Genomic DNA, 22,568 nt, shown 5'->3' with positions numbered 1-22,568 from the left:
TGTTAGCACCTCGTTAGAGCTGGAAAAAGGCTCAGCTGATTGTTGGAGGGAGCAGCAATGAAAAAAGCAGGCAAAGGAAAGAAATAAGCAGCACCTTATTAGGGCTGAAAAAAAGTTTAGTAAAAGCTACATTCGGAGTATAAGACGCACCTAAATTTTCATCCTCTTAGGGGGAAAGGGTGCATCTTGTATTCTGAAAAATATGGTATTCCTAATTGTTTGTTTATAGATAAAGAGGGCATCATATTTTTATCTGACATAAAAATCGCTGAATCTGACTAAAGTCAGATATTAGAAATTGTAATGAATGAGGGAGAACAAAGCAATCTTGCCATGGCTTTGAGTTTGAAAAGCACCATAGCTTTCACTGCGAGATACGAAAGACATCAAGGTGACATATGATAGAGCACTATTTCTCAGTGAACAGTGCTCATGATCTTCTAATAAATTGAATGGAATAAGAAACAGCTTGGACTACCAAAGAAGGTGTGGCAGATATACAAGAACAAGGGCAAGTTCCCTTCTGTGCTTAAGCTTTACTGTTACCAGTTCCTAGTTAACTATGGGAACGAAAGTTTGTTCCCTAGGTATGCCCAGGTTACACCAACACTCCGCAGTCTGCATTGGTTGCCGATCAGTTTCCGGTCACAATTCAAAGTGTTGGTTATGACCTATAAAGCCCTTCATGGCATCAGACCAGAATATCTCCGGGACCGCCTTCTGCCGCACGAATCCCAGTGACCGGTTAGGTCCCACAGAGTGGGCCTTCTCTGGGTCCAGTCGACCAAACAATGTCGTTTGGCAGGACCCAGGGGAAGAGCCTTCTCTGTGGCGGCCCTGACCCTCTGGAACCAGCTCCCCCCGGAGATTAGAACTGCCCCCACCCTCCTTGCCCTTCGTAAACTGCTTAAAACCCACCTCTGCCATCAGGCATGGGGGAATTGAGACATCTCCCCCAGGCCTATACAGTTTGTGCATGGTATGTTTGTGTGTGTTTGCTTTTAATAATGGGTTTTTTAGTGTGTGTTTTTTTAATTACAGTGATCCCTCGGGTTTCGCGAGGGTTCCGTTCCAAGACCCCTCGCGAAACTCGATTTTTTGCGATATAGCGGTGCGGAAGTAAAAACACCATCTGCGCATGCGCGCCCTTTTTTCCATGGCCGCACATGCGCAGATGGTGGAGTTTGCGTGTGGGCGGCGGGGAAGACCCAGGGAAGGTTCCTTCGGCCGCCCAACAGCTGATCTGCTCCGCAGCGTGGCAGCAGCGAGGAGCCGAAGATGGGGTTTCCCCGTTGCCCAAGCCACGGGGAAACCCCATCTTCGGCTCCTCGCTGCTGCCGCGCTGCGGAGCAGATCAGCTGTTGGGTGGCCGAAGGAACCTTCCCTGGGTCTTCCCGCCGCCCAGGCAAAGGGGAAACCCCAAGATCGCTTGCCGCTTGCCCATTCACCCGCCCGCCCGGCTGCTCGCTTGCCCGTTCACCTGCCCGCCCGGCCGCTCCGCTTGCCCGTTCACCCGCCCGCCCGGCTGCTCGCTTGCCCGTTCACCCGCCCACCCGGCCACTCCGCTTGCCCGTTCGCCCGCCCGCCCGCTCCGCTTGCCCGTTCACCCGCCCGCCCGGCTGCTCGCTTGCCACTCGAGAGCAAGAGGGGGAGAGAAGGAAAGAAAGAGATGAGAGAGGGAGGAAGAGAGTGTGAGAGAGGAAGAAGCAAGATAGAGAAAGAGAGAGAGAAAGAAAGATGAGAAAGGAAGGGAGTGACGTCATTGGGTGGAAAAATCGCGATATAGCGTTTCGCAAAGATCGAGATCACGAAACTCGGGGGATCACTGTATTAGATTTGTTGTACATTCTTTTATTGTTGCTGTGAGCCGCCCCGAGTCTACGGAGAGGGGCGGCATACAAATCTAATAAATAAATAAATAAATAAATAAATAAATGTACTAGGCCTTTTTTTAATAGTATTGGCTCATTCTCTGACCTGTTCTCATGGCCATAATGTAACCCTATCCAGGATTAAGAATGGAAAAATCTTAGAGCAGTGGTGGTGAACCTTTTTTTCCTTATGTGTCGAAAGAGCGTGGACGCGCACTACTGCACCTGCATGAGTGCCCACACCCATAATTCAATGCCTGGGGAGGGCGAAAACAGCTCCCCCCAACCCCCAGAGGCCTTCTGGAGGCTGGAAATGGCCAGTTTCCCAACTTCTGGACAGCCCAGTAGGCTCGTGTTTCGCCCTCCCCAGGCTCCAAAGGCTTCCCTGAAGCCATGGTAGGGTAAAAATGCCCTCCCTCATCCCTCCAGAGGCTCTCTAGAAGCCAGAAATGCCCTCCCAGAGCCTCTGCATGAGCCAAAAATCAGCTGCTGTCACACACATGCACCTTGGACTAAGCTAGGGCAACAGCTCACGTGCCAGCAGACATAGGTTCGCCATCACTGCCCTAGAGATTCTCATTGGCATAAACAAAATATTTGGAATATAAACTGGTGGACCTCAATAGCAATGAATAATTTCATGCTAATACTAAGGTGCAGTGTGAAAACCCAAGTTTAATTTTTTGTTTAGTTCATGCTTTTAAGTTTCATTTGACTGCACGGCTCCTGGCAAAATACGGAAATATTTTCCCTTTTGTAAAACAAATAGTTATGTAGATAAATATGACAAAACAGGATGAATAATTTAAAAGAATTGATTCTGAGTTTTACTGATGTAATAAAAAAACCTACTATTTTCAAAATCGACGCCACAAAATATATGGCTACACATAATGTATTAGTGGCACTTTTATCATATTCATATACATGTTATCATGTCTTCCTATTGTGCACCTGGGATTCAGTCCTCCCGCCTCTTTTCTTCTTCTTTTTCCCACAGATGTCCCATGCATCAGTCAGTGCCCTCTGTAGAGCCATAAAGCTCCAATGTGAGCTCTACTCCTCACGGCAAATTGCTATCTGTCTTGATCCCTATTGTGGGCTCGGCTTTGCACTTTGGTGTCTTTGTAGGTAAGAGTGGGGATGTAATTAGAACTGGTGGGTTTGCAGAAGATAAATCTTTGCTTGATATAAATTAGAACATCTATCTTAATCCAGTTAAATGCCTGATTGTACGAACTAGAGGATTGGATATCAAATAAAATCTAATTCGAATGTTCGAACTCTCAAGCAATATGCAGTTTTATTAACTGCATGGTCAGTATTTTCCTGGTGATTATTAAAACATCAAAGAGATTCTGTGCTTTTTAAAACATAATTATCCTATCGACATTCAATCAAATCTTTATTATGGCCATAGACCAGCCTAAGGAAAATAGGTTAGGTATTGACATTTGTTCCAAGTCCTCGGGGAATCATTGTTATATGAATGGTAAGTCTAAATCCAGTCCATGTTGGTATCTGCCAGATGTTCTACTTCATTCCATCTCTCCCAAATGGGGGTGCAATTTGGCATATACATTTTTCAAATATGTAAGCATTTATGCTTGTTTTCGAAGTGATGTTTTAAAGAATATGAGAAATCACACATTTTTTTCCCCTTAGGATATATTTTAGATTGGCAAATAACATTTTTCTTGGGCTGGTAAACATTAGAATTTGCCTAATATCAGTTGGCTGTAGATTTAATGACAAAATGTTTAATTCAGTATGAATTAATTGTTGTAAACAACAAATTTACAACAATGGTTGAAAATTATTGAAATCACTCTTTTTGTAAGCTTGGCATATACAGTAGGGAAAACTATTAACAAATCAGAAATGGCTTGTCTCTTGTAGCAGGCAAATAATTAGCTCAGAAACAATACTGAGGTCAGCTTGATCACAAGCTTCTTTGAGAGCACGTAACAATATACTTTTTAAATATCCCATGTTTGTTATACAACTGCCTTTAACAGTAGTCAGTCCATGATTTAGGCTGTCATAATTACAGCAATGAATGAGACTGAATTACTAATCTATTTTGGATTGGGGTGGATAGGAAGAATGTTTGCACAGAAAAGGGATCAGCAGTCTGAGGCTGAGGATAATATTTTAGGCTGCCGGGTTAATAAAATCTGTCTATATTTGATTCATGATCTTCTCTTGCAGCGTGTATTCTGGTCATCAATCCATTTTAATTCCTCCTATGGAGTTAGAATCCAATCTTTTCCTATGGCTCTCCACTGTAAGCCAGTATAAAATACGGGATACTTTCTGTTCCTATTCTGTCATGGACATGTGTACTAAGGGGCTTGGGAATCAGGTGGAAGTATTAAAGGTAAGAATCCTCTCCCTCCACCCCTCATCCTTTTAAACATATTTCAGAAGATCTATTTTAGTATTCAGACTATTAGAACAGAATATTAGGGTCATACTGATCTTACAAGTACAGGTGGCCCTTGTTTAACAACCATTTGCACTGAAGGAGACTTATGGCTAGTTCTTGATGTTATGGCCATTGCAGTGTCCCTGCAGGCACATAATCACAGTTCAGATGGTTGACAACTTCCTCAATATCGGGAAATATCTAATTTATCATACCCGTATATTCCAAATTTATTTTTTAAAAATCTTTGAAACCACCAATCCTACATTGTGAATGTAAATAATAATAATAAAAATAATAATAATCAATCCCAGGGGACAGCAGAATTGAGGAGAAGCAGCTAGAGAAATTAGTGAAATACGAAGATCTAAAAATCGAGCTGCAACGACTCTGGCATAAGCCAGTGAAAGTGGTCCCAGTGGTACTTGGCACGCTGGGCACAGTGGCAAAGGATCTCGGCGGACATTTGAAAACCATTGGAATTGACAAAATCTCCCTCTGTCAATTGCAAAAGGCCACTTTACTGGGATCGGCAAACATAATTCGCCGCTACATCACGCAGTCCTAGGTGCTTGGGAAGTGCCCAACTGGTAATGAAATACGAAATCCAGCATAGTGACCTCGTTTGCTGTGTTGCATTGACATAATAATAATAATAATAATAATAATAATAATAATAATAATAATAATAATAACCGCCTCACTACTTTAAAACAGTTTTTAAAAATATACAGCCCACTTCAATCAGGAACGTGCTGCATACATCTTATGTTACGTTGAACAATCTCCCCGTCAGTTTTCTCTAAAGTTCCAATTTAGATTGAAAGTAGCTTTCGATTCTTCTGTAGTCACATAAATGTATTTCATAATCAAGTACCATACTTGATAGATATAAGACAATCAGCTTGCTATTGAAAACATAAATATTTTTATTTATTAAACTTATTGCATAGCTTCAATACAGGTAATCCTCGAATTATGAACCACAATTGAACCCAAAATTTCTGTTGTTAAGTGAGAGAGTTAAATGAATTTTGCCCCATTTAACAACCTATCTTGTCACGGTTGTTAAGTAAATTACTGTAGTTGTTCAGTTAGTAACATGGTTGTTGAATGACTTTGGCTTCCCCATTGACTTTGCTTGTCAAAAGGCCGCAAAAGACATGACCTCAGGCCTGTAACCATCATAAATATAAGTCAGTTGCTAAGCATCCAAATTTTGATCACATGATCACAGCAATACTACAACAATTATAAATGTGAAAAATGGCCATATCACTTTTTTCAGTGGCATTGTAACTTTGGTCACTAAATGAACTGTTTTAAATTGAGAGCTGTGTAGTTGTTTCTTTTCATTTTTCATTTTTTTATAGTTTAATTCTTGTTAAAATTACATGGCTTATCTAATTTTTCCTTTTACTAAATAAGTGTAGATCCAACAATACAATGATATTAATACTGAGTAATAATCTAACATTGAAATCCTTATAATTCAATACACACCTTAATTTGTAGCATTTTTAAACACTCTATTCTAAATAAAAATGTCAAATAAGTTTATGCTTGTGATAGTGGTATCCTACTTGTAATTAATATTGATAATTTTTTCTCTATTTTCAATACTAAGTTATCTAAATAATAGAATGTCAGTAATTTTCAATTAGTGCTGGATAAATATTGTATCACAAGAAACAATATATTTAGGCTGATAGCAAAAGAAAAAAATGGAAATATTTGTTAAAATTAAATTTGACAAGTCTGTTTTTTTGTTTTAGTATGAAATAATGGATTTTACCAGAGATGATAAATTATAGTTAATTGTTAAATGCAGGGACATTGATTTATGTGTGCATCTCCCCCTCATTTTGTGCTCCATAGCCAAGAGATTGACATTTTATATCTGATCTTGATTGTGAACAATCTGCTTTTTTTTTTGTTTCATCCGATATAAGAAATTGTGCTTCGTTTAAAAAGAAAAGCCAGGTTTTATATCTCGCTTTACAGGAAAATATTTGCGTGATCCAATTTCCTATATTGACATGAAACGGAAATTGCAGATTGATCCAAATTGTCATTAGAACTCTTAAACATCCATCTTCTTTGCATACAAAGGGAGAAGAAAGGCAAACATGGAATCTCAGGGTTCTGACAATAGAAGTGTTGCCCAACACAGTGTGTTGTTAGATTTGGTTGGTGCAAAATTCTCTGCTGATTCTTCCACTTTCATTTCCCCCAGCAAAGGGGCAATGTTAAAACCCTTGTCCAACGGTTTGTTTATAATTAAACATGCCATAAAATTCAAGGCGACTTCTTCCACCCAAATTAACAATACAAGGAATTATACTTTTAGCTCTGGGTTCCAGTCAGAACTAGCACATGTCCTGTACTTGAACAAAATGTTACCTGTAAACAAATATACTACAATTGTGCTCATGGGAGGAACTGGAAGCAGTGTTCATATTAACCAAGCTTAAGCATAGTTTAGCATTGTAGTTGAATTAGATCTGGATGTACAGTTTTAGGTTTACATTGATTTTCCTCCACAAGTGTCTGCAAATTAATTGTATCTAACCCAGTACAGAGTGTTAGAATAGATAATTAAAAGAAGATATACATAAACTCCTAAAATGAATATAGTGCATATCATGTTCTTAAAAATTATACTGGATAGCAGCTGATGTTCTAGTTTTAATGGTTTGAAAAATTGAGGGTTCCCTTAAGTATTTGGATGTTGGAGTTTTGTTAGAGTTGAGTTGAGAGGACATATCACTCCCATTGTTAGAATCCCCCCCCCCTCCACTAGTATCTAGATTAGTATCTTGCTCTTGAGTCAAACAAATGTATTGTTTTAGTTATCCAACAGCCCTTGATGGTATATCCTGATCTGATTGTTTTTTAAATACAATTCAGATCCTTCGCTTTCTTTTTTATTTTAATCCAAAAGAATTGCAAATGCTTTAGACCTTCACACAGTCTTTTTATATAGGTCTAAATGATATGGGAAAAGTCCTATGGCTACATTTCGTTTGGTTCTATGTTTCTAAAGAAATAGATAAATCAAAAAGATGGGCAAGTGTTAGTGATTTCTTAGTGGTTTGCCTTGTGTTAAAAATTCAAGAGCCTGATTAATTTTTTTAGATGATTATAGGAGCAAATGAACTCCAAGCATTGAATGTTAACTGGGGCATTGATTAATGTTATCCCTGCCTGTTTGATATACTGTCATTCCCCCCCCCCCCATTAATTTTAATCTTTCTGTATTAACAGGCAAGAGGCATCCACTTATCAGGAGTCCGGACTTGTGTAGTGGTGGCCGAAGAACGCCCACGTGTTGCACTTACTCAGTCTTTCTCCAAGCTTTTCAAGGACATTGGTCTATCATCTCGTGCAGTCAGCACCACCTTTGGGTCAAGAGTTAATGTAGCTATCTGTTTACAGGTAACAGCGAAGATTTATTTAGGTTTATTTTTGGAGATCAGGTGCTCTGCTTATTAGCAGAATTTTCAACCTATTCTAAATCTGTTTGTGCAGGGAGGATTTAAATTTTTTTTGAGTTTGAAGAATTGTGATTGTTGATTTGTAAACTTTTTTATTTACATAAACTCATTCATACTGTATATTGCTTAATTTAAAAAATATATATTAACCCTTTTTGTGCTGTAAAAATAAACATATGGCTACTTATGGTAGACTCTTTGGGAGACTAATTTTATAGGTTCCCATGGTTAAACATAGATAAATACAAGGATCGACAAACCCAGGCGCCTGGTCACCAGTGGCGCCTAGAAAATGTTGTCTGGCGCCTAGGTCCCCAACCGCCGGTCCGCGGACCGGGAGCGGGCCGTTGGGGCTTTTCAGCCGGTCCGCGGCGCAAGGGCCCCCTCGGCCTTTCCGCACCACCAGCAGCGCTCCCCCCGCCAGCCAGCCAAGCCCCGCGCCCGCCGGAACCGGCTCCTCGCTCTCCCCCCGCCGCCCGCCGCGTTTGCAGGAGGTGGGGAGGGTTGGGCGGCCCGCCAAGGCCAGGAGGGACGCCGCTGCCCCCCCCTTCCCTCTCTCCGCCCGCCGCTGCGCCTCCTTGACGCCGAGAGGAAATGCCGGCAAAGGCTTTCCTCAGCGGAGGCCGGCGAAGGTGATATTGAATGTCGGGGGAGAACGAGCGGTTGCACGCGCTGCCTATCTCCCTGCTAGCCCACTCGGAATATTCAAAATAAGAAAAGCCTTTGCCGGCGAAGGCTTTTCTTATTTTGAATATTCCGAGTGGGCTAGCAGGGGGATAGGCAGCGCGTGCAACCGCTCGTTCTCCCCCGACATTCAATATCACTTTCGCCGGCCCCGCCTCTCCTGCAAACCCCCTTGCTGAGAGCCCGGGGCGAAAGTGCTCTCGCAAAGGTGAGGCGGGCAGGGCGTGCGCGCGTCATCGCTGAGAAGAACGGAGAACGAGAGTGAGTGATAGCAACAGACAGCAAGATAGAGAGAAAGTGAGAAAGAGAGAGTGAGAAAGGGGGGGAGAGAAAGAGATAGCAAGAGAGAGAACAAGAGAGAGAAAGAGCGTGAGAAAGAAAACAAGAAAGAGTGTGAGAGAGAGAAAGCAAAAGAGACAGAAAGAAAACAAGAGAGAGAAAGTGAGAAGAAGAGAGAGAAAGAGGGGGAGAGAGAGAGAAAGAGAGAGGGGGGAGAGAGAGAAAGAGAGGGAGAGGGAGAAAGAGAGAGGGAGAGGGGGGAGAGATAGCAAGAAAGGGAGAGAGGAAAAGGGGGAGAGAGGGGGGAGAGAAAGAGAGAGGGAGAGAGAGAGGAGATAAAGGAAGAGGAGAGAGAGAAAGGAAGAGAAAGAAAGAAAGAGGGATAGAAAGAGAGAGAGAGTGAGAGATGCTCAGTGAGCCTTTCTTTGAAGTTGCCTTTCTTTCTTTCTCTTTCTTTCTTTGTTTCTTGCTCTTTTTCTTTCTCTCTTTTACCTTCCCTTCCTCTATTTCTTCTTTTCTTTCTCCTTCCTACCTTCTTCCCTTACTCTCCCCTTTCATAAGTTTCCTTGCTTCCTTCCTCTGTTCCTGTCCCTTCCCCCTTTCTTTCTTTCCTTCCTTTCCTCCCTCCATTTCTTGCTTTCCTTTTCCTTCCTCCCTTCTTTCCTCCCTCATTCCCTTCTTTCACTCCTTCCTCTCTTACTCTCCCCTTTCACACCTTTCCTTGCTTCCTTTGCACCCTTCTTTTGTTCCTGTCCCTTCCCTCTTTCCTTCCTTCCTTCCCACCCTCCGTCCATTCATTCACCCATTCCTCTCTTGATCGCCCCTTTTACGGCGCCGCTGACAGCTAGCTCCCCCCCCCCCCACCGGGCCATGGAAAACTGGTCTAGCTTAAAGCCGGTCCCTGGTGCAAAAAAGGTTGGGGACCTCTGGCTAGAAAATGGCCGGGGGGGAGGGGGTGAAAGCGATGTCAGGTGGAGACTCGGCAAAAAACCAAGTTTGCTTAAAAAAAATTCTGGCTCCTAAATTTTTTGGCTGGCTCCTAGATTCTGAACAACTTTGTCGACCCCTGGATAAATAGATTAGATTATTAAAACATTTTAGAAAATCAGTTTTTCAATAATATTTTCCAAACTGAAAAAATAAAGTGGGACTGTACTATTAATTAAAAGTTGTGGAACTTCACAAAAAAACGTATAAGCAAGTATTCTTGGATTTTCAGCAGAAATATTTTCTTTTATGTAATATCTCCCTTATTTGACAGAATTGGACACTTATGTATCTAGTTTGCATTGCTCTCATTGAAAGTGCCTTTAATATATATTATTTAACAGAAAATATGATACATTTAAAAATAATCTCTGTAATTATAGGGAACCTCAGGGCCTGATCCAACCACAGTTTATGTGGATTTGAAATCACTGCGACATGACAGGTACTATTATTTTTGTTGTATTTAGGTTTTTATTGAATTCTGCAAGAAAAGATCATTTGATTAACAAAATATTTCACTTCTATCAGCAGCAATCAGCAGACACAAAATTATGAGTAGTAGTTGGTGGATGGCTTATCCCAGATTTGATTTCCCCAAATATGATTGTATTGGAACAAATCAGTATTTATCATTTATATTATGCTAGGCATATGGTGGTAGCAATCCTTTTGGAAAGTGAAAGTGCAATTTCTAACATTCTTATCAATTAGGGATTTACTTTCCTTCTCAGCAATAATTAAATTGATCTAATATTTAACATTCCAGAAAATTATCTTCTCTCACTAAGAGAATAGCCATTCCCTTTGAGTTTGCACAATTCCTAAGATTTCAGGTATCAACCAACTAGTTAGATTATTTTATGAAAAAAAATTTCTCCTACTCCAAGAAGTATTATGAACTGAGGACACCGACAGTTCAGTTCTATTGGTATTCTTGTAACTTTTGCTGTATTACATGGGCATATACATTCTGAAAATTCTAAAACAACCCTCTAAATTAATCGCTAATCAATTCAACTCAGTGCTTAAAACTAGCAATTTACATAGACTCTAAAAGGGAGCACTGTAGGGAGAGAAAATGGCAGTGGGGCTGTGGGAGATTCTTTAACATAATAGTTAGTGTTAGACAGGATATTGTCAGTGATCGCCCTGATCAAAAGGCCTTGTTGGAGTGAACAATAACAGGATGTTACTCCGGAATTTTTCCGAACAGTCTCTTCCTTTACATTTAGTATTACAAAATCCTAATGGGGAACTCTCTCTCTCTCTCTCTCTCTCTCTCTCTGTGTGTGCGTGTACGCGCACTCAAGCATGCATATATGTACACACACACACACACACACACAATTTTCCCCATTTGGTTCAAAGAGGATGATTCAATTTTACCTACATTTTACTTAGTGGTTCTTACTTTTATGTTACTGAGTGGAAAGGAAGCATTAGAATCATTTACAAGGGAGCTGTGGAATGCTAGCTAAAACTCACATATACAGTATTTCATATATGAATTTTAATGATGGAAAGCACTTTGCCACTCTACATTAGAATCTCTCTTTTGAAATGCTTGCTACCACTTTCAATATGTGAAAGCTTTCTTGCATTTCTTCTTGTTGGCAAACCAAACCTCTTCTCATCTCTCCACCTATAATCACATTTATGTCCTAAGATTAGCAGAGGGTAATACATTTCAACAGAGCAGAAACTAAAAAATCAACAAGAATCAAAAAATGTCTGTGATTGGAATGAAATATTATTAATAACATCTCAATTCTTAATACTTATGTGAGGATGACAGATAAAAGGCATATTTAGTACGATAAATTTATATACCACCCATTTTACTATTCAGTTTCCCAAAGTAACTGTCAAGTGACTGGATAGCTGACAATACAGTCATATGCTGAGATATTTTTTAAAACGCTGTATTTATAAGGAGACCTAGAATGAAATACCAATTAATGAAGAATAACGTAAATTTAACAAGGCTATTTTATAAAACATGCAAGAATATGTTTGGGTAGTGGGACTTTTTCTGGATATTAAAAAAGGACATTGTCAGAGAATATAGGTATTTACTTATCTTACTTCCCCAAAGAGCTTTGCCAGATGTAACCAGTGCAAATATTATTCAGCTAAATTTGTCACTATCTTGTTAGTAACCAACCATCAGTCAAGCAAATGGAGAGATTGAAGGGACTTTGTCAATGCTATTTGGAATGATCACCTTTGAGTTTTTAATTTCTTGAATCATGACTGAACATTACTAAGAACTTCAAAGTTGAATACATTTGTATGTTAAGTAGTTGTGGGTGGGTTGTGCAAATCAAATAACAAAAATAATTTATACTAAGATAAATCAGTTGTTCAGATATGTAGTTGATTTGAATTTTGGGCCAATCCCTTACTCTCAACCTAACCTACAGGGTTATTGTTATGGCGAAAATAGGTAGAGGGGTATATTTGCCACTTTAGGTTATTTATAAGCAATAATAAAGGTGGGATAAAAAATAAATCAATAAATTGGAATGTAATTGATGATTCTGTAGTGACATGAATTTAAACAAAATGGAAGAAAAATCCTATCTCTTTTGCATTGTTAGTGTTATGTTCAGAATTTTAAAGAGTAACTTAAGTATTTTGAAATGAAGGTTCTTAAATAACAAGTATGCGATTGTGTTAATTTTTTAAATCTATCTCCAGAGTCCGGCTAGTTGAAAGAGGTGCTCCCCAGAGTCTCTTACTCTCCGAGTCAGGCAAGGTAATAATACATCAGTTTGTAAGTCTTTGTGAATCATTTGCATGCAACCCAAATTAAGGAAACAATAGAATTCAGTCAACATTTGTGATTTGGGCTGTACAACTTCTGTGTGGAACAAACCCCCCCCCCCCCATTCTGCAGATATATTATAGGTTCTTCCCCAATGGCCATTTAAAATACTAGTTTTTCCTTTGCTAAGTAATTACCGGTAGTTAGAAGTACTGTTTCCTTGTGTCTGCCTTGTTGAGACAACCGGTGGAGTTGGAGATGGGTAATAATGCTAAAATAATTAAGAATATAACTTGGATTAGATCTAGATAGATCTGGTAGAAATGGAGGAATTGGAAAAATTGCTTGAGCTAAATTGAATCTTAACAGCAGAGATGTCAAGGATGGAAATGTTTCTGGGTTATAAAATACACAATTATTTGTATTGTACTTAGCAACATAAGAGATAAGCCACATCCTCAAAAAGTTGCTTAAAGTGTTTACTTAGTATAATACAGATGCCAATATCCCACCTACCTATTCCCCCGATTTCCTTTTCTCAGATATTGCCTGGAGTCAAAGTGATAATTGTTAATCCTGAGACCAAAGGACCTGTTGGTGACTCACACCTTGGAGAGGTAGGTGCTGCTGTTGGTACTTTACAAAAATGTATTTAATCTAACCAATCTTTATGCTCCCAATACGTGACCAATATGTGTAGCAATGTCCACTTGAAGAGAATGTAGTACACTGATGATGTTACGTAATTGGGTAGGGAAACGTCTGCAAGTAAACAACCAAGCTCAGAGAGCACCAAGGATTTTACAGTGTGGTTATTTCAGTTACCAAAATCTTTTGAATCTTAAGAGAAAAATGCATTTCTCTTGCATGAAGGCTGCTTCTAAGACCTGTCATATGCTACTTAGAGTATTTAAACTACATATGATTTATATGATGATGAACATTATTGTTGTGATTCAGCCTGAGGCTCCTCAGGGACCGGCTGGATCTCTGCCGGATCCATGCCCAGAGGAGGAGGACAGTGAACAGGAGGGGGAGGACCAGGCAGACGGGGGAGAAGAACATCAGGAAGAGGAGGAGGGAGAGCAGCCTGAGACCCCCGGGGGGGGCCTCTCCCCAGCTAGTAGCCTGGATTCATTGGATGAAGACGCACAGGCTATAATAGACATGAGGCAGTGACGAGCAGCTCAAAGACGGGGCCAATTAGAAAGGTATTTCCATCCCTGAATTGGCAACAGCTGGGTTTGGGTGTGGTTCTCCTCAGCAGAGTTGAAAAGGCAGGCCCGCCCTTACAGTCTTGTGGAGAGTTATCAATTGGGAGTCCTGTGACCTTGCTTCGATTCTCGGCGTCTCTGATCTTGGCTTGTGGCCTAGAAGTCTGGAAGACTTGGGGGAGGCGTGGGTTTTATTATCTCCAGCGTTGTTTTTGCCAGCAAGAATCCTGTTTTATTGCCTGGCCTTCGTGAAACCTCTGTGAAGCTTCATAGTGTTCCTGTCTGTAAGAACAGTTTTTGTTACCTGTGTTTGCTTTGAATTATATAAACTGCCTTTGCTTTTTACCAGTGTGTCTGGCTACTCTTTTTGGTTGGTGTTGGCGTCTGGGGGGACCCAGACAGAACAATTATATTTTAGCTATGCATCTGAATGTATATCTATACTCTGTGGTTAAAAAGAAATAGAAGATTCGTGTTTTATCACCTTTATAGATTTGGGTGAATAGTCCTCACACTGCTAGTGGATATTATACCATCTATGATAATGAAACGCTCCAAGCAGATCATTTCAATACCCGCCTGAGCTTTGGTGATGCTGCTCAAACTCTCTGGGCTCGAACAGGATACCTTGGCTTTGTAAGACGGACTGAACTCACAGCTGCTACTGGAGGTAAGGCAAATTACTCTTCATTTCTGTGGACATTTTTACTGGCGATATGAATGTAATGTTACAAAAAAAGCTGTCAGGCAGTTTCCCACAAATCAACAGCAATACATATTTTAATGCATGTACCCTGAATACCTTTTTTAGATTCAGGAGTACCTAGAAGGAATTTTTGTATCAGCAAGATAGTTGCTTGGAAAATAAAGGAATATTGCTATACAGTAGTTCTCAACCTACAACCAGAATTGAGCCCAAACTTTCTGCTGCTAAGTAAGACAGTTATTAAGTTAGTTTTGTTCCATTTTACGATCTTTCTTGCTGCAGTTGTTAAGTGAATCATTGCAGTTAAGTTAGTAACACAGTTGGTTTTTTTTAAATAGGTTTTTAATTTTATTGACAATATTAAAATACAAACTGCAAAAAAGGGAGAAATACAACAAAGCAAAAGTAAAGACATAGAAAAAAATGTATATTAAAAGACAAATAAACATACACATAAATTGTCCCTCTTAGTTGACTACTGATAAATACATTTCAAGAATAATAGCTTTCCCCCTTTGCAAAACAGGCATACAGTTTTATAAGTGTTTACCCAACTAATTTGACCTGGCATCAGAGGTGAGTTCCTCCCGGTTTGGACCAGTGCACCTTAACCAGTAGCAACCCACTGGTGACATCACAATGACATAATGGAACTAGTTTGGTTGGTGATGGTCCGTGAGTCCTGCCATATTTTCTTTTGAGAAAAAAAAATCAGATTTTTTTTCTCCTGTTTTTTTTTGTTTTGTTTTTTCTTCTGTGCATGCACAGAAGCGAAATATCCAACACTGCACATGCATCGCCATCTTGTTTTCAGCTTTTTTGTGTGGCGCGGCAGGAAGCAAACTGGCAGCAAGATGAGTTAGAACCTACTCCTGCCTGGCATCTATCTATCCTGTTTCCCCCAAAATAATATATCCCCTAATAATAAGCCCAATCAGGCTTTTGAGTGCTTGGCAGTAAAAGGACAAGTGCTTATTTCAGGGTTCAAAAAAATATAAGACAGGGTCTTATTTTCGGGGAAACATGATAGTATATTAAAAACATAATCAACAGCAAAGTTAAAATTCAAAGTTTTCTGTTAACAATCCATTATTGTATTTCATTCACAGAAAAGCTACATTGGCTTCTGATCTACCAGAAACCACCCAATCATTATTTCTGATGTGTTTAGGATCAAATGTCATTACTTTCCAGCAGGGGTTAAAAAAATAACCAGCTTTTAAAAATTAATAAAATGTAAAATCCTTGTACTGAAAATCCTGTGTAAGTGTAAATCAAATTGCCTTTGACTTCCATCCGGGGAAAGCAAAAGTGATTCACAACTCCAGAATAAAGTAATAGAGGCAAACCCACCCACCCCCACCTTAAAATCCAGCAAGAGGTTAGAATAAGTCAGAAATCAAACAGTTCATTAACAGTTAAAGATAAAAATCAAAATGAAAAAAAAATAATTCAAAGTGCATGCTTAAAATAAATAGCTGAAAGGAAAAGAGAGAGACCCGGCTCTCCAGCTGCTCCTAACCAGAATTGCAACTGTCAAGATTCTTCTTAGGTAGGTACACAGTTGTACCTGATGGTCATCTTGAGTCATTCCTAGTTGCTCTGTTTAAATTTGGGGAGCACGCCATCAAAGAACCAGCTTTGACAGCAAAATCAGCTGTTGGCTGGCAAGACCAAAAGATCTCCCCATTGCATAGCATGCCTTTTTTGGAGGATGAGTAATACGATCGATCATTAAGTGAATCTGGCTTCCCCACTGACTTTGTCATCACATCACCCAAGGACAACAGCAACCATCCTAAATATGAACCAGTTGCCAAGTGTCGTGTGACCACGGAGATGCTGTAATGGTTGTAAGTGTGAAAAACAGTTATAAGTCACTTTTTAAAGTTCTGTTGCAATTTCAAAAGGTCACTAAACAAATGGTTGTAAGCAGAGCATTACCTGTAGTTTGAGAATTAATCCCCCATATATTTTGTAAACAATTAGGACAATTCAATATTATATTTTGAAGAATCTGCATAAATCTATATATTAATATCTAATGTGCTCTTTAGAACGCCATGATGCATTGTATGTCGTTGGGGCACTGGACGAAACTCTGGAATTACGTGGATTGCGTTATCATCCAATTGATATAGAAACTTCAATTTCTCGGATGCACAGGAGCATTGCAGAATGGTATAGTTCTATGTAATATATTCCTTTTGGGAAAATACTACATTGTTCAGCAAGGGTTCAGCAATAGGAAAACAAAGTTACTTGTAAATTCAGAGCAATCTGGATCCTGAGCAATCTCATCTGTTTTGAGATATTAAATTGAGCATATCTGTTCAGAGCGTTGGATGATAGTCCCAGCTTTCATTTCATTGCTGATGTAAGAACAGTAACAAACCATTATGTGCTATTTTATAGAGATTATACGATTATAGCTTAAAATTGTACATGAAACTTTATCAGATTCCTGCGTTTAATTAATTTTATTTATTACCGTATATACTCGAGTATAAGCCGAGTTTTTCAGCCCCAAAAATGGGCTGAAAAACCCGACCTCGGCTTATACTCGAGTCACCACAAGAGGGCGCTGAATCACCACAAGAGGGCGCCCCGCCAGCAAGCTAAACTGGGAGGATGGAGACGGCATGAACTCTCTCCAGGCTTTAGAAGCCTCCAGCCGGAGAGAGAAGCAGATTTGTTACAGAGATCCACTTGGTATGGCAGCAGGGTAAGAAGGAGGAGGAGGACAGCTCTTTCCTTTCCTCCTCCTCCCCCACGGCTGTGGGCTATTCTGGCTCTCCTCCGCCTCAATTCCCTGTTGCCGTCCCAAGTGGATCTCTTTAGCAAATCTGCTTCCCTGCACAACACATGGGGCAATAAAGGGAGATGAGGAGGAGGGAGGATCAGGGGTGGGAGATCAAGCCAACTAGCCAGCCAGCAAGCTAAAGGGGGGGGGGACAGCATGAACTCTCTCCAGGCTTCTAAAAACTCAAGTTTAAAGAGCCCTGGGTTAGGGTTAGAAATCAAAGAGTCTTCAAACCTGGAAAAATTAGGGCTTGTGGACTTCAACTCCTACTCCTGAAGTAGCATGGCTGGTACAGGAATTCTGGGAGTTGAAGTCCACTAGTCTTAAAACTGTCAAGTTTAAAGAGTCCTGGGTTAGGGTTAGAAATGCAAGTCTTCAAACCAGGAAAAATTAGGGCTTGTGGACTTCAACTCCTACTCCTGAAATAGCATGGCTGGTACAGGAATTCTGGGAGTTGAAGTCCACTAGTCTTAAAACTGTCAAGTTTAAAGACCCATGGGTTAGGGTTAGAAATGCAAGTCTTCAAACCAGGAAAAATTAGGGCTTGTGGACTTCAACTCCTACTCCTGAAGTAGCATGGCTGGTGCAGGAATTCTGGGAGTTGAAGTCCACTAGTCTTAAAACTGTCAAGTTTAAAGACCCATGGGTTAGGGTTAAAAATGCAAGAGTCTTCAAACCTGGAAAGATTAAGGCTTGTGGACTTCAACTCCTACTCCTGAAGTAGCATGGCTGGTGCAGGAATTCTGGGAGTTGAAGTCCACTAGTCTTAAAACTGTCAAGTTTAAAGAGCCCTGGGTTAGGGTTAGAAATAGGTTTTAGCTTGGTTGCTGATTGAGCTACTTTTTTTACTTTTTAATTTATTGTTATTACCAGATTGCTTTCGTTTACCCTCTTTTAAATTTACAGAGCTAATTTTGGTTTTCTTTAAAATAAATATTCTAAAACATTTAATCTACTGATGTCTCAATTAATGTAATTTTATTGGTTTCCATTTTTATAAGTTACCAGTAGCCACTGCATTTTCTAACCTCGGCTTATACTCAGGTCAATAAGTTTTCCCAGGTTTTTGTGGCAAAAACTGGTGCCTCGGCTTATACTCGGGTCGGCTTATACTCAAGTATATACGGTAAATAACTATTGTAAACTAAAAGTAGAATGCATGAAGTGATTTATGTATTTTAAAGTCAGTATATTACTGTACTTGATCTGCATAAATGCATAAAACATTGACTTAAAGCGTTTTTTGGATAGGGGAATTGTTCCATTTAATATTGAGGCATTTAAACATGTTAGCATAGTCTCATGAACTAGTAATCTGCAGACTCATTCCTATAAAGTGCATGTAATAAACTCTGGATTTCTTATTTTTCTTTTAGTGCTGTATTCACATGGACCAATTTACTTGTAGTGGTTGTGGAATTGTGTGGCTGTGAGCAGGAGGCGCTTGATTTAGTCCCTCTGGTTACCAATGTGGTCCTGGAAGAACATTATCTGATTGTAGGAGTTGTGGTAGTAGTTGATCCTGGGGTGATACCCATCAATTCCAGAGGAGAGAAGCAGCGAATGCATCTGCGTGACAGTTTCTTGGCTGATCAGCTGGATCCCATATATGTAGCATACAACATGTAATTTTGCAAGTGTGGGCCTGAAACTATCCTACAAACTGAGCAAGGACCAGGAATGACTCTGGAAAAAAAAGAAGCTGACAGAAATTAGCGATGGTAGTTGTGAAGCTGGACAGTGCTGTTTGACTCCTTTTCTCTCCATCTTACTGGACCGACAGCAAGCTGGATTGATCAAAAGACAAAAGATGGCAACCAAGGAACTACATTGTATTGTAAGATGATAGCTTTACAGGCATTGAAAAATAGGCCCTTGTGAAAAACGAACACCATTTATTAGGGCCTTTATTGTAGTGTTAACATTTTCAGTTACTGTATATATTTGTACTTTTTCTAACACTGATTTAGAATTCTATGAGGGATGATTTATTTAGTTAAAATACAAATCTGTAAGAACCTGGTTATGTAAGTCCTACGTATACCCATCTCTTAACAGTGTACTTTAAAACTGTTAGCTTAATTCTCTAGTACTGTGTTGATAGGGATCACGTTTACTTAAAATTGTGCCATGACCACACTCAATATTCAACAGAAGAATCACTTATTCATATAGCTTATCTCATGAACGTAAAAAGAATTTGCCTCTATTTAAAATATATGTAAATATTAGTATGCATAATTCATTTATTTAGAAAAATGATTCAAATAATTAAGAATTTAACAAAGTCCTTAAATAAATTATGGTTAGGCAATTAAAGTGAGGAATGCAGCTATACTATTAGGTTTCTCTTATTTTATTGCTGGTCAGGTATGACATAGCATGTAGAAACTTACACATTTTCAATGCATATGTTTATAAAGAGGCTGACTCATCAGAGTTACAAGCATTTTAAAAAGCAAGAAGCAATTCTGTGACTTTGGAATGTTGAATAGAATTTGTATAGCCTACTAAAATGTTTTTTTATAAGCAAACACTTGTTAACCAGAACCACTCCATTTATGATCTTAAGATATATTTTGTTTGATGGTGCACAGTAACAATTCATTTAAAAGAAAAATCCTACCATTACTTTGATGTGCTACTTTCTGGGTGGGATTCATTACTGTACTGAAATTATGGGCTTTTGCAGGATATCTTTGAATCAGAAACAGCCTAATTCTTTTGAAAGATTGGCAAATTGTGATTATCCCATTCAAAATAGCTGATCAGTTTCAGCCTTCAAAGAATTGATGACAATAGATGCCTTAAAATGTGCTGGAATAGCCATTGTTTGAAAATGGTCTGCAACCCCATCTTCAATAAGCTTGGTAGGAAAAACAATATTTCTATTTAAACCATTTTTTCCTGATTATACTGAATCTTCCCATTTTTGCTGAAGAAGTTTGTTGAAATAACACAGAAAGCAGATACTAGAAATGGTGACAAACTTCCTTGGGCCGTTTGTGGCCTATTGTGTAAATACTTAGAATATTTTAATAATGTCTGTTTACCCTCCCTGTAACAAAGTTAGTGTTTTTAGACATTTTTAAGAGAGATATAAATATAAACCTGGATTAAATCCTCAGCTACAGCAGCTATATTAAGTGTAGCTCTGGCAACTTATTCCTTAAGACAAATTCCAAATGTATACTTGAAAACCTTTCTGTACAAACTTTCAAAAGCTTGGTTTTTTTAATGGCTTGACGTATAGATATTTAGACAGAAAACTTTTAAATATATTAACAAAATATTCACAATTACCTTCTTATACATATGTTGTTCAATATATCTTGAAGAATTATGGAAAAAGAGTACAGGGTGGAGGGAGGTTCATTACTTCAAATCGTTGAAATATTAATTATTGGTTCTTAATGGAGACGATTTGAATATTTTGCATTATCAGTATTTCCACAGTGTGGTGCTGCTATGTAAATTAAAATGCACTCCATGCTGAAGTTGTTTTAACTGGTAGTTTGCAATAGTTTGGAAAATGAACACAGATAAAACAGTTGCTGGCACTCCACATGGGAACAGAAGGCCTTCAGCAAATAATTGTTCTGTGTACTCCAGCCTTTATTTATTCACTCCAATGTGGCTCTTAAGAGGTCTCAATTTTTATAAAAAATACACTTTTAATGTCCTACTAAATGAAAACACAGTATAGTTCTCTACCCAAGGTTGTAGCAGTATTTTCTACTTATGCTTAGATTCATATTACATTAAATATGGTAGATTTACTATGTGTAGGTCTAGAAAAACATTTGAAAATATTACAGACCATCTAATCTGAAATACTCTTGTTTTCAACTTTAACTTCAAATATATCATTTTTCTCCTTGATTTAATTGTTAAATATTTTATTTCTTCCCTGTTAATGTGAGATTTTAATATACTTTCTCCAAAGATTTATAATTAATACACCAAGCAATTCAATTTACTCTTTAGCCCTGAGATCTCTTCAATGCCACACGTATTTGCCTTCCAATAATTTATACACATGGCTGAGATTCCAAAGGAATGATTGTAGAATCAGCGCTCTCTTTATGGGGGTTCTGATTTGCTCAGTGTGGCTTTGGGTGTGCTATTCTGTGTTCTCCATCAGACATTACAGATTCCACGTGGAACACAATAAGGATTAGTTCTCTGTGAACACAATAAGGGTTAGTTTTATGTAGGTTCTGGAGTTAGCTTGTCCTTTCCTCTCCTTCCCCATCCCCCAATTCCACGTAATCATTGTATGGTAATATTTTTCATATTTCCAAAGAGGTTAAAGCCAGCATTTTCAGCCTTGGCTTTTTGGATTTACTTATTAGCTCAGGTAATATTTAATTTAAATACAATGGCTTGGATTAAGTACTCTTTCTGCATATGGAAGGACTGCTATTTTCATAAGCCCAAGATTAAATTCCAACAGTGGAATTAGGGTTGTTTTGGGAATACCCTGCAATTCTCATAACATGTTTCTTTCACATTTTGCTTTTCAGAGGTTTATAGGGTATTGATAGTAATAGAATTGCCTTCCTAGATTCTTTAATCTAGCAGGAATATCCCATGAATGCAGTTTCATTAACAAAAAAACCCTCTGAATTCACTTTACTAAAACATATTAATATGAAGCAATTAGAACACATTCCTGAGAATGAAGTTACTACCCTGAACACAAAATTACAAAACCATATTTCACATTTTTTTCAAAGATAAACTTTTTTAGTTAAATAGGTTTGCTTTTCAATTTTTTATTGTGCAGTTTAGCAATGATGATGGGCCAAGCTTAACTGTGATGGAGATATGATTGTAAAAACAATAGATCATCGTCTTTAATCCTTTTTTACTTTTGTTGATGTCAATACGTTTACCATTGTCAGATTCAAATCACAACTGTGTAATTATGTAAAAAGTCTTTTTTATTTATTTGAAATTAGGTTTTAGATATACTTTTAAAAAGATTTTAACATCTGGCTGGACAGTGTTCCATTAATGCATTGTGTCTTTCTTGTCTTGTGTTAATAAATAATGATACCTGTCTGTTTTTATTATATCATTAACATTTTATCCCATGTTTTTTTTCAAAGCCTGTTGGATATTACCAACTTTAACTCCAGTTGGTGACGTCTGCACATATATTCCCTTGTCCAATTAATTCTGCACACTATATAATAAATTGAATGGTGGCCAAATAATCTAAATTGAATGGTGGCCAACTAATCTAGTGAGTTTCTGTGATTGAATGTCATTTGCATCTCACTGATCTTAGTTAATTTCAATCATTATAGGACTTATTTGTAAC

General features: G+C 38.7%; 1 protein-coding gene across 2 annotated transcripts in view; it reads left to right on the top strand.

The window, feature by feature from the left end:
* The window catches only part of DIP2B (disco interacting protein 2 homolog B), a 250,046-nt gene extending 227,740 nt beyond the window's left edge, over positions 1-22,306 (top strand). For both annotated transcript variants that reach the window (XM_070740523.1, XM_070740522.1), the window contains exons 30-38: positions 2,872-3,002; positions 4,083-4,251; positions 7,567-7,737; positions 10,130-10,191; positions 12,450-12,507; positions 13,059-13,133; positions 14,223-14,400; positions 16,494-16,617; positions 18,616-22,306. In XM_070740523.1, the coding sequence (XP_070596624.1) occupies positions 2,872-3,002; positions 4,083-4,251; positions 7,567-7,737; positions 10,130-10,191; positions 12,450-12,507; positions 13,059-13,133; positions 14,223-14,400; positions 16,494-16,617; positions 18,616-18,868 (1,221 nt within the window). In that variant the 3' untranslated portion in view covers positions 18,869-22,306. The remainder of the gene's footprint in view (positions 1-2,871; positions 3,003-4,082; positions 4,252-7,566; positions 7,738-10,129; positions 10,192-12,449; positions 12,508-13,058; positions 13,134-14,222; positions 14,401-16,493; positions 16,618-18,615) is intronic.
* Positions 22,307-22,568: the final 262 nt, after the last annotated feature.

The sequence above is a fragment of the Erythrolamprus reginae genome, chromosome 2 (genome assembly GCF_031021105.1).
Source record: "Erythrolamprus reginae isolate rEryReg1 chromosome 2, rEryReg1.hap1, whole genome shotgun sequence".
Taxonomy (NCBI): Eukaryota; Metazoa; Chordata; class Lepidosauria; order Squamata; family Dipsadidae; genus Erythrolamprus; species Erythrolamprus reginae.
Note: the sequence above shows the minus strand (reverse complement) of the source record. Positions and strands in the feature narration are given on the sequence as shown.